At 43.9% G+C, this 19927-nt stretch overlaps 1 protein-coding gene across 1 annotated transcript in view; it reads left to right on the forward strand.

The window, feature by feature from the left end:
• Window positions 1-19927, forward strand: part of adgrl1a (adhesion G protein-coupled receptor L1a) — a 67691-nt gene that overhangs the window by 46550 nt on the left and 1214 nt on the right. The window contains exons 9-23 of the mRNA XM_061089905.1: window positions 70-173; window positions 1428-1613; window positions 1809-1847; window positions 3620-3800; window positions 4382-4504; window positions 5419-5627; window positions 7855-8028; window positions 8677-8886; window positions 9400-9620; window positions 9938-10004; window positions 10181-10272; window positions 10433-10601; window positions 12502-12657; window positions 14778-14874; window positions 18439-18561. Of these exons, the coding sequence (XP_060945888.1) occupies window positions 70-173; window positions 1428-1613; window positions 1809-1847; window positions 3620-3800; window positions 4382-4504; window positions 5419-5627; window positions 7855-8028; window positions 8677-8886; window positions 9400-9620; window positions 9938-10004; window positions 10181-10272; window positions 10433-10601; window positions 12502-12657; window positions 14778-14874; window positions 18439-18561 (2151 nt within the window). The remainder of the gene's footprint in view (window positions 1-69; window positions 174-1427; window positions 1614-1808; window positions 1848-3619; window positions 3801-4381; window positions 4505-5418; window positions 5628-7854; window positions 8029-8676; window positions 8887-9399; window positions 9621-9937; window positions 10005-10180; window positions 10273-10432; window positions 10602-12501; window positions 12658-14777; window positions 14875-18438; window positions 18562-19927) is intronic.

A 19927-nucleotide genomic window follows, 5' to 3' on the forward strand; every position in this document is an offset into this window, starting at 1 on the left:
GTAATTGCAGACACCTTACACTTATTATCTCTCCATTATTCCCCCCCACCCGTCTCTTCTCCTCTCCAGGTATCGCTTCGTTCCAGTGCTTGGCGGAGCAGGTCATGTGGAACCCGCGGGGGCCTGACCTGAGTAACTGCACCTCCCCGTGGGTCAACCAGGTGGCCCAGAAGGTGAGACCTGCAGCCGGACCCCCTGGCCATGGGTCCGTCCCCTTCCTCTGCCCCCCTGCCCCCCCATCCTCCCTGTCCACCTACACACACACATTAACATATCTCCAAGGCTGGCCTGATTAAAATACAGACTCATTTCAACTGGCTCTCCATTACAAGGCATCTGTTCTTAATACTTAATTAACTCTCTCTTTTTTCACTGATTTACATTAATTACAGCTAGGTTCAATTATTTTTTATGATTCAGGCGTCACAGCTTATAAGTTCTTTCTCTCTCATGCTTCAGTTTCTCCATTTTAGTGTCATAGTGTGTTATGCCTGTGCAGTAAATAAACATCATGATCTGTGTTATAATATACACCGTAGTTCTCTGCTAAACCTTTAGTTATATCAGTGATTGGATTTCAGAGAGATCCATATAAATGTGTATTTACACTGAAGGGAAATAAAAATGAATGCTCCTACATGTGTGCACATGTGGCAGGAATAGTAAGCATCATCACATTGGACAAGTAACATCATTATAAGAATCCATTATGCCAGTCTCCTATCGGCAAAAATCAATTGCAAATGCAAAGTGGTTTCTCAGGGTTCTGATTTGCAAGTGAAAACAGTTTGAGGCAGAGTTCAAATAAATACCATCCATACAAGGTCCATCTGTGTTCACAGTGATCCTAGAAAGACCAATAATTAATGTCTTTTTTTCAGAGAGGGTCTTGGGAGATAGGATTACAGCACAAACAATGTACGCACTTTTTGAACAGTTAGAGTTTTCCTGCAGCTTTGAATGGGACTCAACTCATCGGCGCAGATCACTTCCATCATTACCTCCCACTATGAGCTAATGGTTTCATCTGCACTTGATGGTTTGTTTGTTAGTTAGTTAGTTAGCAGGATTACGCTAAAACAATTCAAACCAATTTCCTGGAATTTTTGTTCCAAGGATGAAACCGTTCAAACTTGGTGGCGAACTGGAAGAGGGGGTGGATCCATTTTTTACACTTTCTAGATTTGGGGTGTTGTTACGAGCAAATGGCGCATGCGGCCCACCAAAAGCAAGAAAGAAGAGGCATTACTGCTTATTACTCAGAGAATAATTCATGGATCTTGGTACAAAAAAAAAGCAACCATATTTACGAGTGTGTGCTATGTTGCAGATCCAAATAAAAATCTGGATCTAGTGGATTGAAGTATGCCGAGTGCCATTCTAGTTCTCATCGTACTGTTTATTAATATGTGCACGTTCATGTGCAGATAAAGAGCGGTGAGAACGCTGCCAACATTGCCGGAGAGCTGGTGAACCACACGCGGGGTCGGATCCAGGCCGGAGACGTCAGCTCGTCCGTGCGACTCATCGAGCAGCTGCTGGACATCCTGGACGCCCAGCTTCAGGCCCTGAGGCCTGGAAACAAAGAGTCGGCTGGACGGAACTACAACAAGGTTCGAGTCTAAACACAAGTCTAAACACAAGAATCACTCAAGCCCTGCAGGCTGTTTAATTCAATCGTTACAAAAGAAAGCCGGGGTTAATGCGAATTCACCCCCCTTTAGTGCACACGCAAGGACGAGTGAGTTTTTAATTTACAGTTTCTGTGTTTAGCTATTTCATTCCAGCCTCTGTTTTGTCCCTTCCAGTTCCAGAAGCGGGAGCGGACCTGTCGGGCCTACATCCAGGTACCTGCTCTCTTTTATCTGCCTGCTTTACATGCCTGGAGTGGAGGAGGACTGCTCCCTGACTTAAAATAATACGGGAAGATAAATCCTTGAGTCGACCAGGCTTGTAGATGAGATTCCTTTGGCTCAGTGCTCTGTGTTATGATTTATATTTCCTTTGGAATCATCACTTATGGGATTGCTGGTTTGGTACAACTCCCGTAGAGTATTTAAACTCTGGTGTAGTATTTCCCCGGGCAGCAGAAGTTGATTTGTAGTTTTTCCTACTGCTCATGGTGTACACAGCTTTGAATTGTTGGTTAAGCTTGTGTGGAAATCAACTTTCTGTGACAATACCGTAGATTTGTTTCAGCGAGATCGAGCCTAAAAGTGTAACCTTGTGTTGCACAATAAGTTACAATCTATGTGGGTCTGAGAAAATGCAATTTGACGATAGTACGAGAGGCATCAGTTCGTGTTACTCCACCCCTCTGTGCCTTTTCAATATTTGTGCAATATCTCTGGTTCTGAGAAGGCTGTAATCTAATATCACATAAAGGCCTTGTGTATGCTTCTCTGTAATGATGAAATGCGGCACTCTGCAGCACACGGGCTTTTGTGTCTTGACCTGTCTGCAGCGCACTGTAATACGACTCCGCATCTTCTGATCTCTGCTGGATGAAGTAAAGGCTGCTGCGTAGTATGTAACTCGACCATTATTTTTTGTCACTCGTTGCAAGCTAGCGCAGCGTGTTGCTCACCCAACCCCCCCCACCCCCCCCACCCCCGGGCTGATCAGAGGATAAACCCCCAAACATCCTCCATCTTTGTCTCCAGTGGCAGCGGCCGGGTTCTGATGCCGAATTCATTTTGTTAATGGCGACGCTCTTTATTCCGTCCAGCAGTCAATCCTTCATTTTGAGAGGCCTGAGCAAGAGAATTACATGATTCATCAGGCAGGCTACTCCAATAAATTGGATAGCTGATACAACCATCAAAATTGCCATTAAATGAATTGTAAGTGTGAAATAGAAGGGTAATACGTCTGTGATAAATCTAGTGCAGGAGAGTGGTGAGTTTCTAGGAAATTGCAGATGGATAGTGGGGACTTTGTACTTTGAGGTGCTCTACTAAAACTCTCACAATACATTAAATGAATAATTATCAAGTAACAGGTAATAAACAGAGCAGGAACTAACGGGATAATTTCTCACAGAAGGCTAATTATTATCTAATAGCACTTCCTGAGAAGAGACTGTTAATGGACCAGTGTCTAATAATTAGTTACTAGATATCTGTGAATCTGCACACTAATCACTTTCTTAAGGGACTGTTCTGTGTCATTTAGTACAGTCAGCATTATGCACTAATTGGCACAAACCAATGAGTAATCATTACTGCCTTATTACCCTATTACCAACGTATTACTCTCGTGTGCAGTTGTGTATCATGGTAAATGGTTGCTCGCAATACTTCACGATTAATGAATTTTAACTGGGAATGAGAATGAGTCTAAAAACAGCACAGAGATATTTCTAAAGATGAAAAACAGATTGCAATATTTAATTTATATTTATGAAAAAATATATATATTTTTTTAAATATTGATTAATGAAAAAATGTTGGTTTACGGAAAACAAGAGAATGTATTGTGTCTTGAATATCCACTGTGACCACATATAAGCTGTCCATTAATAATTAGGTATTTCTTGGTTTCTTCTATCACTAGTTCCCGGATGTGTACTTTGCTGTAGTATTTCCAGTGATAGTAACAAGTGTCCTCTCCTCGCCAGGCGGTGGTGCAGACCGTGGACAACCTGCTGCGTCCCGAGGCCCTGGAGTCGTGGCAGGACATGAACAGCACCGAGCAGGCGCACACGGCCACCATGCTCCTGGACGTCCTGGAGAAAGGAGCGTTCCTGCTCGCCAACAACATGTACGGGAATCGCTTCTCCGATCGAACGCCCAGCATCGGTGAGAATATCAGGAAGACTGAGATGTTAAATATGGTGGATTTGTTGTATTAACCATAGATATATATAAAGACTAGATGTCTCGTCTGCGTTGCTGGCCAACGGAGACGAACGTTAGCACATGGCGGCCATCTTGGTAGGGGGCAGCTCGCTCACCCATAACATTGTGTTGGTAAATAACCATAACTTGCTCAATTTTCAACCGATTTTTAAATGGTTTGGTTTGTTATAAACGTCAGAGATGTAGATATGACACTGCATACTTATGAATAATTATGTTTTTTTCCAAAAAAATTAAATAATTTATGCAGTGTCATAACTATATCTTTGACGTTTATAACAAACCAAACTGTTGAGCAAGTTATGGTTATTTAAAAAGTAAGTACCACTACCAACACAATGTTATGGGTGAGCGAGCTGCCCCCTAGCAAGATGGTCGCCATGTGCGGACGTCCGGCTCCGTCGAACGATACATTTAGTCTTTATTATATATATATCTATGGTATTACCGGTCTCTAGGCTCTGTGTGTTGTGGGTCTTCTTCATATAGTTTTTTTCCGTGTGCTGTGTTTCCACCACCAGACCTGGAGGTGCACGTCCTGAACACGGAGATGGACCTGCAGGACTTGTCCTTCCCACAGAACTACGCCAGCGACAGCACCATCCAGCTCTCGGCCTCCACCATCAAACAGTACAGCCGCAACGGTCAGCAAACCCCCCCCCCGTCCCCCCCCTGTCCTCACCCCGGCGACTAAAGAGAGAAACTGCTCCGTCCCGTGCATTTGCATTTTCATGGAAGCCTAAAACAATCTGCATGCACTTGACTAAGTTAGTGGCTCATAATAATAACAGGCTAATCAGATTAACAAAAGCGCTGAGACAATTTCTTTTCCTGATGGTTTCTTAACAGCGGCGCCTTAATAGAACGGCCGGGGAGGCGTGTAGATTACAATCGGCCCGACAGAGCAATCTCAGCTCTCCCTCTCCTCCCCGTTCCATCCGCTCGCTCCGTCTCTCCGCCATCTTATCCCCCTCTCTCATCTCTCTTGTATCTACCCCCCCACACACACACACACACCCTCCCCTCTCGTCCTCCCCCCCGCCGCTGCTCCCTTCCTCCTGCCGTGGCCCCTCATCCCCTCTCTCTCTCTCTCTTCTGCTCTGTCTCCACTCGGCTCTGCAGTGGGAACGAGATTAGAATGATTGAAACAAACGCACATGAAATATTCATATGGAATAATAAGAGATCTGTGAATGCTTGAGGGATGAATGTTCCGTTGCCCTCCACATTAAATCTCTCTCTCTTCCACCAGTCAAAATGAAACGGTCCTTACCATCATTCTAACCTTCACTAACTCTCTCTCTCCGTCTCCCTCTCGCTCGCCCTGTCACTCCCCACTCTCTATCTCTGTCACTCCCGCTGCCATTACCATATTATTCCCCCATTTCTGTATCTGCTCTTTTTTCTCCCCCCCCACCCCGTTCCTCCCCCTTTATCTATGTCTCCCTTTTCATATACGAAATCGGCTTCCTTTTCTCTCCGCTCGTGTTCTCACATTCTCTCTTTCTCATCTTCCCGCTCCCCCTCCCCCCCCAACCTTCTCTTCCTCCATATGCAGGACAAGTCAAGGTGGTGTTCATCCTCTATAAAAACTTGGGGTCCTTCCTGTCCACTGAGAACGCCACCGTGAAAATGGAAATGGAGGGCCCAGGTCACGATAAGAGGCGGCTGGCGGTCAACTCGCACGTCATCGCGGCCTCAATCAACAAAGAGTCCAACAGAGTGTTCCTCACCGAGCCGGTGGTCTACACCCTCAAACATCTGGAGGTGACGTATACTTCAGTTTTTTATCGTGCTTAATTTACCTCCTGTGATGGAAATCTGGAGATATAAGAGGCTGGAAACACCGAAGTTATCTACGTGTATTTAATAAAGGGCTTTCTGCAGACAGGAACAACACAGGGAAACCACAAGGAACTCAGAGTGAAGATGCAGGACAGTCAAATACAATGGTTTAAGGTATAGACATATGTAAAGACTAGATGTCTCGTTCGACGGAGCCGGACGTCACCACATGGCGGCCATCTTGCTACGGGGCAGCTCGCTCACCCATAACATTGTGTTGGTAGTGGTAAATAACCATAACTTGCTCAATTTTCAACCGATTTACAAACGGTCTGGTTTGTTATAAACGTCACAGATGTAGATATGACACTGCATACTTGAACATGAATAATTATGTTATTGTCTAAAAAAAAATTAATAATTTATGCAGTATCATAACTACATCTCTGATGTTTATAATAAACCAGACCGTTTCAAAATTGGTTGAAAATTGAGTAAGTTATGGTTATTTACCACTACAACACAATGTTATGGGTGAGCAAGCAACCTCTGGCAAGATGGCCGCCATGTGGTGACGTCCGGCTCCGTTGGCCGGCAACGCAGACGAGACATCTAGTCTTTATATATGTCTATGGTTTAAGGCTGCTTGATGGATGGTGGGTTTCAGTTTGCTAACTCCTGCTACTGTAATTAAGCAGATTTAAGTGCATCTACAATTTTAAGTATTTAAAAATAATGATGAGTAATAAGAAAGAGGCTCTGGAGCCATTTAACCATATCTAAGATCACATGTGTTACAGGCTATAATTCTTTTTCACTCGCTGCCTTTTTCACAAAATAGTGTTTTATCTCGTCTATCATTTAATTATGTGTCTTCAATTTTAAATTTCGATAATGACAAAGAGTTGTCATGGTGTCTTTACATTTGTTGAATTTCCATACAAGATATTTTTTTCCCTTTCTCCAATAATATCAGAGATTGTAAGAGTGAAGATGCAGGACAGTCAAATACATGATCTTATATAGGAGGACTGATCTCTCTCAGCCAATCAGGACTGGTTCTGTGAGCTATCTAAACACAGACAACTGATTTACATGTGTTTCCTTTGGAGATAAGAAGACATATATTCAGTTCTTTGGGGTCTAAAGGGTCGAACAGTGTTCAGGTCATACACTCACACACACACACACACGTTTTCCCATCATCCTCCCTGTTTTTCTTTCCCCCCTTTATTACTATATACTGCTATTATATTGGTATAATTACTATCATATATATATTATGTTATATTATAGACTATATATAGTGTACTATTTTTATATACTGTCTAATAACATTACCATCATATCATCAGTACTATTACCATCATCTTGCCACTGCACCTTATCTACCTATTTATCTTGTGTTTCTGTTTTTATTCTTTTTACCTCAATATTTAGGGCCCGAGCACCGAAATCGGTGGGAGGCCCTATTGAAATTGAAAGGATTATTATTATTATTTATTTTTTTCCGACTATTGAAGCAGCTTTTTGAGGGCTTCAACGTGCTCAAAAAGTAGCTAAACTTTGCAATAAATTAGAAAGTGGTGAAAATTTAAGTATTCTTGAGTATTTGGAAATGGGCGTGGCCAGATGGCTCAACAGCGCCACCAGGACCGCAGCCCCTAGGTTTCCACATGACCGATTTTCACCAAAATGGGGAAACAGGTGTATCGTGACTAATCATTGAAAAAATCCTCTTGGAGCATTATGAAAAATGCAACAGGAAGCCCGCCATTTTGGATTTAGTGGCCACTTTGGCCATATTCCACGTTTTTACTTTGATGTACTTGTCGTAGGGCTTTCATCGGATCAACTTAAAATTTAGACGAGTGTCATCACAACAATATGGAGATCTAATTTTTATTTTATTCTATTGTATTGTATTTTATTGTATTCAAATATACCGGCTGCTATGACGACTTAATTTACCTTCGGGGATGAATAAAGTAATCTATCTATCTATCTATCTATCTATCTATCTATCTATCTATCTATCTATCTATCTATCTATCTATCTATCTATCTATCTATCTATCTATCTATCTATCTATCTATCTATCTATCTATCTATCTATCTATCTATCTATCTATCTATCTATCTATCTATCTATCTATCTATCTATCTATCTATCTATCTATCTATCTATCTATCTATCTATCTATCTAGATGGAGAATTATTACACTCCCAACTGCTCCTTCTGGAACTACTCGGAGCGCTCCATGACGGGTCAGTGGTCGTCCCAGGGCTGCCGGCTGCTGGACGCCAACAGCACGCACACCACCTGCTCCTGCAGCCACCTCACCAACTTCGCCGTGCTGATGGCGCACCACGAGCCCGACGTGAGTAAACAAGGGCGTGGCAGACGCGCGGGTTAAAATGGAAGACGGGGGATAATTTATGCAGACGTTCAGTCGGGCGAGTATTAGCGTTCGCTCTCTCTCTCTCTCTCGCTCGCTCGCTCTGTCACAGAGACGCACACGCATGCACATTAATGTTCCCTCTCAAGGCTGACAAGCTCTTTGTTTTGAATTTTCTCTTTCCCTTCTTTCACTCTGACGGGAAGGCGCACGCTTACAAATTCATGTCCCGCTACTTCTAGCTGACATTCACATGAATTTGAATGTCATGTATTTTTTTTTTTTTTCCGGATGTCTTGTCTCTTGTCTCTACACTTTAGCTCCTTGCATATATTTACAAAACATTAAATAAAGCAATTTTGCTCTTTTTCTGCCCCTCCCCCTCTTCTGTCTATCTATCCCCTATTGTTTCTCCCTTCCACTGTTGTCCCGTCCATCTTCATCCTCCTCCTCTACCTCCTCCTCCCGTCCCGCTGTCATTCCAACACTTTGTCCTCTTTTTTTTTTACCTCTGATTCATTTTTTAAATTCTTTTATCTGCCCCTCTTCCCTCATTTCTCCCCCTCCCATTCCCGCTCCACTCTCTCAAACACTCCACTTTCTTTCACCTGACTCTCTTCCGGACCTCAGTACCAGGGGCGCATGCATGAGCTGATCCTGTTTGTGATCACCTGGGTGGGGATCGTCATCTCCCTGGTGTGTCTGGCCATCTGCATCTCCACCTTCTGCTTCCTGCGCGGCCTGCAGACCGACCGCAACACCATCCACAAGAACCTCTGCATCAACCTCTTCATCGCCGAGCTGCTCTTCCTCATCGGCATCGACAAGACGGAATACCACGTGAGTTCTTTGCCACGTGTTCGTCTGATATCTGCCGAGGATGTTCGATTTATTAATGAGGTTTTGTCAGATTTCTCTCTGAAAGGAAACGTATCCCTCGGTTTCAGTTCTTTACAGCAGAACGTCCTTTTCTTTAAAACTCCATTAACACAAGATTAGGTTTGTTTTTATAGATTCCAACCTGAAAATGAAATTGAAAGCATACAGCACAACACAAATATTCACTTTTAATGAAAGCTGACTATGAACCTGCCGTTAGATTTCTCTGTAAAACATTTACCGCACTAAGTGATGAATAACAACTCAATAATATGCGGAGCCGGTAACCCAGGGGACAGCTTTTCATTTTTCCTCTCTGTAAATTCCCAAAACTACAACCAGATTCTGTCTGTCCTCTTCTGTTTCTCATTCAGTTAGAAGCCTTGATCGTGACTGTTTCTCCCTCTTCATCCTAATATTTCCGTTCCTCATCCTCTCCCCTCCTCCTCCTCTCTCCCCGGCTGCTTCCCTCAGATCGCCTGTCCCATCTTTGCTGGCCTTCTGCATTTCTTCTTCTTGGCTGCCTTCTCCTGGATGTGTCTGGAGGGCGTGCAGCTCTATCTCATGCTGGTGGAAGTCTTTGAGAGCGAGTACTCCCGCAAAAAGTACTACTATCTGTTCGGCTACTGCTTCCCGGCGCTGGTGGTGGGCATCTCGGCCGCCATAGACTACAGGAGCTATGGGACCAAGAAAGCGTACGTGTGAATTCGGGCCTTTTGCACCTGCAGATTGAGAAGTGGGATTATGATATTCCCTCAGCTGGAAATGTAATATGTAGTGCTGTGTAAACGGCTCTTGCACCTCCCCGCGGACTGGCTTTTCTGAACGCACTTAGCCAAAGCCTGATGATTAGCCCTCATATGATAATCCGCAGAGACAGGGAAATGGTGCCTTTGTGTGTGTGTGTGTGTGTGTGTGTGTGTGTGTGTGTGCACGCACGTCTGAGTTATGTGTGTGTTTGTTGGTAAGCTGAGCTGCGTGTAACACTCTCCTCTCCTCTGTGTCACTCCAGATGCTGGCTGCGAGTGGATAACTACTTCATCTGGAGCTTCATTGGACCTGTTTCATTTGTTATTATGGTATTTGCTCTTCCATCAGACAGTATTACTCCCCCTCCTCCTATCTCGATATCAAGCAGTTAAACCAAACATATTTTGCCATGCTTGACTTGTGAGGTTATTAATAGTGGTTTTTTTGCAGCAGATGGCAAAGTTCACCGAGTATTCATGTGATTCTCCAAATCTTCTGTCCCTAGCTCAACCTCATTTTCCTCATAATCACTTTACACAAGATGGTTCGCAACTCCTCAGCCCTCAAACCCGACTCCAGCCGCCTGGATAACATTAAGTGAGTTCAAGTTATTCAGTGAGAGTCATAAAAACTAGTTTTATTAATGTTTTTTCAGCTACAAAAATAACTGCATGCTTAAAAAAACCTCACTGGATTATTCAGTTTGCCTCTGCTCAGGTTAACTGTGTGATAACATGTCTGCGTCCACGTCCATCAGGTCATGGGCTCTGGGGGCCATTGCTCTGCTCTTCCTCCTGGGCCTGACGTGGGCCTTTGGTCTCCTCTTCATCAACGAGAACACGGTGATCATGGCGTACCTCTTCACCACCTTCAACGCCTTCCAGGGCATGTTCATCTTTATCTTCCACTGTGCCCTGCAGAAGAAGGTAATGGTGCAATACTAGTGTTGGATGGATGGATGGATGGATGGATGGATAGTAGGTGGGTGGATGAATGGATGGATGTATGGATGGAGGGATGGATAGTAGGTGGGTGGATGAATGGATTGATGGATGGATGGATAGTAGGTGGGTAGATGAATGGATGGATGGATGGAGGGATGGATGGAGGGATAGTAGGTGGGTGGATGGATGGATGGATGGATGGATGGATGGATGGATGGATAGTAGGTGGGTGGATGAATGGATGGATGGATAGAAGGTGGATGGATGGATGGAGGGATGGATGGATGGAGGGATGGATGGATGGTAGGTGGGTGGATGAATGGATGGATGGATGGATGATAGTAGGTGGGTAGATGAATGGATGGATGATAGAAGGTAGGTGGGTGAATGGATGGATGGATAGTAGGTGGATGGATGGATGGATGGATGGATAGATGGATGGATAGTAGTTGGGTAGATGAATGGATGGATGGATGGATAGTAGGTGGGTAGATGAATGGATGGATGGATGGATGGAGGGATAGTAGGTGGATGGATGGATGGATAGTAGGTGGGTAGATGAATGGATGGAGGGATAGTAGGTGGATGGATGGATGGATGGATGGATGGATGGATAGTAGGTGGGTGGATGAATGGATGGATGGATGGATAGTAGGTGGGTAGATGAATGGATGGATGGATAATAGGTGGGTAGATGAATGGATGGATGGATGAATGGATGAATGGATGAATGGATGAATGGATGGATGGATGGATGGGTGGATGAATGGATCGATGGATGGATAGTAGGTGGGTGGATGAATGGATGGATGGATGGATGGATAGTAGGTGGGTGGATGAATGGATGAATGGATGGATGAATGGATGAATGGATGGATGGATGGATGGATGGATGGATGGATGGATGGATGGATAGTAGGTGGGTGGATGAATGGATGGATGGATGAATGGATAGTAGGTGGGTGGATGGATGGATGGATGGATGGATGGATGGTGGATGGGTGGATGAATGGATCGATGGATGGATAGTAGGTGGGTGGATGAATGGATGGATGGATGGATAGTAGGTGGGTGGATGAATGGATGGATGGATGGATAGTAGGTGGGTAGATGAATGGATGGATGGATAATAGGTGGGTAGATGAATGGATGGATGGATGAATGGATGAATGGATGAATGGATGGATGGATGGATGGGTGGATGAATGGATCGATGGATGGATAGTAGGTGGGTGGATGAATGGATGGATGGATGGATGGATAGTAGGTGGGTGGATGAATGGATGAATGGATGGATGGATGGATGAATGGATGAATGGATGGATGGATGGATGGATGGATGGATGGATGGATGGATGGATGGATGGATGGATGGATGAATGGATCGATGGATGGATAGTAGGTGGGTGGATGAATGGATGGATGGATGAATGGATAGTAGGTGGGTGGATGAATGGATGGATGGATGGATGGATGGATGGATGGATGGATGGATGGATGGATGGGTGGATGAATGGATCGATGGATGGATAGTAGGTGGGTGGATGAATGGATGGATGGATGGATGGATAGTAGGTGGGTGGATGAATGGATGGATGGATGGATGGATAGTAGATGGATGGATGGATGGATGGATGGATGGATGGATGGATGGATGGATGGATGGATGGATGATGGATGGATGTTCAGATTGTCATTAAAAACCTTTTTGCTGTACCTATGATAAAAGCCTTGGTTGCTCCACGTCGGGTCCGGGCTCTTGAAACTAAGTGTTTGTGTTTACGAGTGGCTTTACAACCCGCCACTGGTGTTGACTTTATATTTATAGTATATATTTATACTTATACTCATATATTTATTTTTTATTTGTATTTTTGTCCAGGTCCATAAGGAGTACAGCAAGTGTCTGCGTCACTCCTACTGCTGCAGCCGGACCTCCACCACCAGCTCCCATGGATCCCTGAAGAACTCGGGCCTGCGCGCCAACAACCGCTACTACAGCGGCAGCCAAGCTCGCCACGCCGCCGCCCACCGACAGGTGCAGGCAGCACACACACACACACAAGCTGACAAGCGCACACAAAGCACTACACACTCAATCCGGGCACATTTGGTTTTGTCATTATTAGGGCTCGAGCACTGACATCAAAGGTCTGGTGAGACCCTATTGAAATTGTAAGGGTTATTATTATTATTATTCAGGCAAATGAATTGTCTTTTTGAGGGCTTTACCATGCTCAACTTCTTACCAAAATTTGCAGAAAGTTAGAAAGTGGTGAATTTTGCGTCGCAAAATGGCTCAACAGTGCCCCCCGAGACCCCTGGAACGTGTTCACACTGACCGGTCTTCACAAAAATCGATATACAGATGTATCATGACCAGACAAACAAAAAATCTGTAGGTGCAATTGGAAAAACACAACAGGAAGCCTGCTATTTTGCATTTAGTGCCCATTTTGGCCATATTCCACATTTTGACTTTGATGTACTTGTACCAGGGCTTTCATCGGATCAACTTCAATTTAAATTGTATTTCTTGAGATCAAAAGCCTGGATGTGCACCAATGATTTTACTTGATTAGATTTCAGACTTTTTTTAATTCATTTTTCTTGAATCAAATGATTTTATCTATCCATCCATCTCTCCATCATTCTATCCTTCCATATACTTCTTTTGTGTGTTTGTTAGACGTCTGTTGTGTTAGACTCTGAGGAACAAAGTGAGTTTATCTGTCAGAGTTTGATTGCTGATCAATACCAATGACTCATCCATTACTTTGCACAGCACTTGAATTTACTCACTTAACTTTCCCTCCACAGTCATGTTGTTTTCTCCAGCGAGTGTAAATCACTGCTGCTCTTCAATCTACTCTCAATGACAAAGCAGTATTTAAGTGTGTTATATGTGATGATAATTGATGTGTTCGCTACATGGTCCGGTTGAAAATCTGGTCTGATCAGGCAGTTTTCTCCCCCGGAGTGTTTTAATTTGATGTTTCCGTCCATTATTAGCAGAGTAGATGACTCATTAATAAAATAAAACAAAATATGACATTTGAAGGCCATTCGCAAAATAAAGGCAGGAAGTACTGTACATGCTGGTGTATGTGTAGATGCACAGACACACAATGGAGTCCTGACCAGACATGGATTTTAAATGGAAAGATAAACCAACTTAATTATAAGACATATTAAGGGTTTTGATATTTGATGTGTTCACTACATGGTTTGGTTAAAAATCTGTTTACTCTCCCGGAGTGTTTTAATTGTAGTAATTTTAGTTTCCATCCATTAGTGGCAGACCCTGTGCTTTACAGGGTAGATGACTCATTCATAAAATAATAAAATATATGTCTTTTGAAGGCCATGCGCAAAATAAAGGCAGGAAGTACTGTACATGCTGGCATTTTAAATGGAAAGATAAACGGAATTATAATTATAAGACATTAACAGAAACCATATGAAGGGTTTTGAGGTGTGTTAGTCAGTGTTAGTGGATCAGCAGGTCGATTAATGAAAAGTGTAAAACCTGGTCGAAGAAAACATGGTGCAGGAGGGATGGAGAGAGAGAAACTACGTGACATAAACTGGAGAAATGCTGATTTTAAACAGAAAGATATTAAACTAATTTACAGACTTGTTTCATATAATCCAGTCATCCCTCTGGGACCAGGTTTTCTTCAGCTGGTTTTCTCACCGTACAACACTGTTCATTCATTCATCACACTTACACACTAACGCGCCTCACAGACACAATATGTCATAATTAACTTATTAATAAACTTCCTGTTTAAAGTCTGTGTTTATCCCATTTATATCACGGCTCAGGAGCCGGGTCATGACATCAGTTATTCCTCACAAATGAAACAAACAAATTTTCCCACAATTCAACGAGACGCTCGCAAATTACAATTGCATCAGCGATCATATCTCACTCATCTCTGGTTTGTTATCACCTCTCGTGACATGACTTCGCTGCTCGCCCCCTTCATCCGGCACCTCTCTCTCTCTTCATCTGACATGTTTGTCTCTTGTTCTTGGTGGATGAGAGCGAGTCCCACAGTTTTGATTACAGCCCCCCCACTGAGCTACAAAGTCCACCCGCCGTGTTTCTATATTTAACTTACTTGCTTTCTGTTGCTCTGCTCCCTCTTCCAGAGTCGTATCCGCAGGATGTGGAACGACACGGTTCGGAAGCAGACAGAATCTTCCTTCATGGCGGGAGATCTCAACAGCACCCCCACCCTCAACCGCGGTGAGGTCTCGCCTTGTTTCTGCTCCGCTTCCTCTTCGTTAACTTCTACACACTCACCCCGAAAACTCTGACGTGCTTGTGTGTAGGGTAGTGTGTGTAGGGTAGTGTGTGTAGGGTAGTGTGTGTATTGTAGGGATGGGGGGAAAAATCGCTTCAGTTACAAATCGCGATTCTTGTGGATGACGATTTTAAATCGATATGCTGCTTCCCAAATCGATTTTTAAAACATATTTATTGGTTTATACGGGGGGGATATATGAGGGGGGCAACATCACCCCAGAGCATGTTGACCAGCTCTTGTTTTTGCACAAGAATCTAAACATACCCAAGCACTAGCTTTGCATCGGCTACATGCAAACAACAACAGCCGACTTTTTGTTTATTTCAAAGTTTATATTTTAAGTAAACTTTTATTCATTCTATTTAATTTACCTTTTATTTATTGTTTAAAAGTAGCCTAAGTGGCATACATTTCTTAATCTGTCAGTTTGTGTGCAGTTGACAGGGGCTATACAATAATAGGGAACATTTTTATTTATTTTCTCTATTGGCTGCCCGGCAGTCGTTAAGTTAATGTTAATATCTGAAATGAAACTGGTAAAGCTCTAAGTGAATTTGACTGTGTTGTATTTGATGGAATGATTCAACATTTTTCCATGGTCCAGTATTTAAAAAAAAATTAATAACCAAAAGAAATCCCAGGAAATCGTAATATCGAATCGCAATACATATCGTATCGCCACCTATGTATCGTGATAGTATCGTATCGGGAGGTCCCTGCCGATTCCCGTCCCTAGTGTGTAGTGTAGTGTGTGTAGGGTAGTGTGTGTAGGGTAGTGTGTGTAGGGTAGTGTGTGTAGTGTAGTGTGTGTAGGGTAGTGTGTGTAGGGTAGTGTGTGTAGTGTAAAAGACAAGGCTGAGCAAAAACAAATCCTGAGAGTCGAGTGGACAGATTAAAGCAAAGCACATCGTCATTATTCACTGTTAAATGTGTGTAAACGACAGAATGAAGGATAATGAAACACATGCTCACATTCGGGTTAATAAGGTTAATTAATGGTTCAGATTGACTTACAGCCAAATGGAAGTTAGTAGCAACAATAGCTTCATTTGGTTTCAGGCTGCTTGATGGATGGTGGGTTTCAGTTTGCTAACTCCTGCTACTGTAATTAAGAAGATTTAAGTGCATCTACAATTTTAAGTATTTAAAAATAATGATGAATAATAAGAAAGAGGCTCTGGAGCCATTTTACCATATCTAAGATCACATGTGTTACAGGCTATAATTATTTTTTACCCTCGCTGCCTTTTTCACAAAATAGTGTTTTATCTCGTCTATCATTTAATTATGTGTCTTCAATTTTTAAATTGCGATAATGACAAAGAGTTGTGATGGTGTCTTTACATTTGTTGAATTTACATACAAGATATTTTTTTTCCTTTCTCCAATAATATAGGTTTGGTTTGTACTTTGTAAAAAAGATGTTATTATATATATATATATATAAGTATAGTTTCTACACAAAATACACAGAAATATTTCTTGTGCCTGACCATATATCACATAATTGCTGGTGCTGTGACCATAATTATAGCAACATATTATAATATAAGTGGACTCTGACTCAACCTGACAGCCCTGGTTTAAATTCTTAGACTTCTCTACCTGCACTGAATCGATCTCATCCAAACAAACTTCCATATTTTCGGAGCCAGAAAGCGGTGACGCATGCAGCCGGCTCTAACAGCGCTCAGTGCATCGTGGGTACCAGGCATTATTAGAAAACTGTGGAGGTTTCAAAATGTGTGTGAAGTCGCTGATTGTGTTATTCTCAGCAACTGGTGGCTTCCCTTCCGCCGCCGCCGCCATCGGTGACACGGAGACGATGGCGGTCGGCTCGGGTTTCCGGTTCCAGGGGGTGGGCGTTGATGATGACACAGAGGCAGCAGCTAAATCAGCCATCGTTCTCTATGCTAATTCCATCCATTTGGTTTTTAATGAACTGATTAGCGTGTGAGCGAACAGGGGGTAATTATTCTAATTGAGGAGAGTGACAGAAGCAAGGCAGGGGGTGAGGAGTGAGTGAGCTGGATGGATGAGGTGTTTGTGTTTGTGTGTCTGTGTGTGTGTGTTGTGTGTGTGTGTGTGGCAGGGCTGTCGGGTCGGGGGTTTTTTTTAAGGGTGGGGGGGCTTTTCCGTCACGATAGAGCAATCACCGGGCCTGAAGCAGACACACAATGTGGAGCGTTCCATGTTGCGCTGTCAAACTAAAACAACTGTGCCGTGAAGCCTTCATTTTTTTTCTGTGCTTCCGAGAAAAAGTTTGCCAGTTCACAGAAAGTGGAAGAGGAAGGGGGAGGGAGGGAGTGGGGGAGGGAGGAGAGGAGAGGAAAAGAGAGACGTAGAGAGAGGAGCGCTATCATGGAGGAGTAATTAAAGAGGCTGAATATGGAGGAGAAAACACTGCGTCGTTATCACTCGCATCGCGGATCTCTTTGATTTCTCCACTTTACTTCTTCATGAACTGCAAATCTCTTCCTGATAATGGTAATGTGTCCACAAGACATGGAGTGTACACACACACACACACACACACACACACACACACACACACACACGCGGCCTCCCGTGATTCCCCTTGCCCTACTTTCTCTTTCCACTTCAAGCTAGTTCCTTTAATTTCCTACAGGATATTCCTGTGAGATACCGACAGGCTGCTAATCCCGACTCATTTGGTTGGTGTTTGAAAAGAATTCTGGCAGGAGGAACTGAGTGAAGACACAGGCGGGCGAGCCAGAGAACGGAGGGAGAGCGGTGTGAGCCGGCGTGCCACAGAGACGGACAGGGGGACGTGCAGGAGGACGGGAAAGTGACGAATAAAGAGGAAAAAGTGCCTGAGAATACGTGTTTCATTTCTTTATTTCTCTCCAGTTCCTTCCTCCCTCGCCGGGTGATGAACGGCGGGCGTGAGACCTGCAGGTTGCACTTTGCCTCGGACCGCTCTCCGTCATGCTGTCCTATTTTTAATTTCATGGCATTTCTATTCCACTCGCCTCCGGCTGGAGCCGTACACGAGCATTACACAACACTCCCAGTGTGCCATTTCTTTGAATTATATTTGTCTCGTGGTGGCATTCACGTTTCCCTGTGAAATTAACTGTGTTTCAATGGCTGCACCTCCAGCCGACATAATGGCACGCATTACTGTCCCGTCCCCCCCGTCTGACTACAATGTCAGGAGCCAAAGGGGGGGGGGGACTGCAGTACCCTTCCCTTGCAATTGTTTTTTTACTCAAAGGTTACAATCAGCAGGCATCATAAACATTGCACTATAAAGCATCAGCATAACAAAGAATAACCCCATTTGAATAAACAGTAAATATTTCTGTGATTCCAGATGTTATTACAGGAGTCTGGAAATGTGAGTTTCTAAATATTACACCTATTGTGTGCAGCGTTTCTGCGCCGGCCTTGCTCTGCATACACTCCAGGCAAAAGATAAGAGCTTGTTTATGATTATATTCATCGTTTTTGTTTTTGTTTTTTATGTTTGTGTCTTGCAGCAACCATGGGCAACCACCTCCTGACAAACCCAGTGTTGCAGACTCGCACTGGAACCTCTCCTTACAACACTCTGCTGGCTGAGAGCTTCACCCCCCCCTCACCTGGGGTCTTCAACTCCACCGGTTAGCTCCTCGTAAACACTCCAGTGTGTGTGTGTGTGTGTGTGTGTGTGTCCTGACAGCACAACAACAGTGTGTGTGCAGTGTGCTCTCCCCTGGCTGTCCTTCTGTCTGTTACTCTGTCAGTAGTCTGACGTGGTGTACACACACACTCGCTTCTGCATTTGAGTGCTTGCACATGTGTGTGTGTGTGTGTGTGTGTCTGTGTGTGTGTGTGTGTGAGAGAGAGACAGAGACAGGCGTGTTTGTGTGTTGTTGTCTCGGCCCGTGGAGCTGTCAGACAGATTCACGAGCCTCAGCAGAGCAGCGCCAAACTCTGCCTATAGCCTCACCGGCCATCTGGTGAGATCTCAAATCTTCATGAGAACAGAAACCACAAATCGATTAGAAGTTTAGCTGCAGTCGTGGCTGCCAGAAATCTTGAGGACGGTTTTCCTCATGTTTCCTGGGCAGGAGAAGTAGTCGGCTCAGATCAGGACAGCCACAGAAAGGGATGGGACAGCTCGGTGGGCCGGGGCCGGTCCATCTGGATGTAGGTCGGTCACAGCGCCCCCTGTATGTGAGCATGTGGAGAGTGGGGCTATTTAAACAGCCTGATAGCTGTTTTATTACATTCCGCATCCCCATTGCCTTCTGTGGATGTCTATAATTGCTGCATTAGACATATTTTGGTAATTGCTCCGTGACGGAACCAATATTGACTCGGTACCGGGTGGAGCCACGGCTGATCTCTGGCTCTGCGTGCGTGCGCCCGCTGAGGATCTGGCCTGGTGTCTGAGGACTGAAATTTTAAGGCAGCGTTTCTGCTAAATATTTTAAATCCTCTCCGCACAATACGTCAAGCCTGATGGCCACGGGCCTGGCAGCCGGGACATTTTTAGAAGAGAGTGGGAGAGGAAGCAGGGAGAGCACTTCATTAGAATGTCTAATTACCCACACCACCAACGAATGAGAGCGTTGATTAAAGTCACGCTGCACTTTGAATTTTAAATACGAACATGCCTCTCTGTTTGTGTGGCTGTGGCTTTGCCGTGCGACGGAGATGTTGCAGCACAACATCATTTCAGGCTAAATAAATTCTGCCAAAATAAACATTAGAGCGACTGTACAAGGTTTTGCATGAATTATGGATACGTCTAGGTATCACTGATAGTGGTAAATATATATCCTGTATTCTGAGTATTGGCTGTGGCTTGGATGTAAATGTTGTGTCAGAAAAATCAGAAGTAAGTCTGCATAAATCAAAGTGAATGTGAGTGTGTGTGTGTGTGCCTTTGGGAGTTTGGAGGTTGGATGTGAGAGAAAGACAGAGAGAGAAAATAAAGGTGGCGAATGGACCAGGATATTTTTTTTATTCTGTTAATGGTAG

The sequence above is a fragment of the Limanda limanda genome, chromosome 17 (assembly GCF_963576545.1).
Source record: "Limanda limanda chromosome 17, fLimLim1.1, whole genome shotgun sequence".
Lineage (NCBI taxonomy): Eukaryota > Metazoa > Chordata > Actinopteri > Pleuronectiformes > Pleuronectidae > Limanda > Limanda limanda.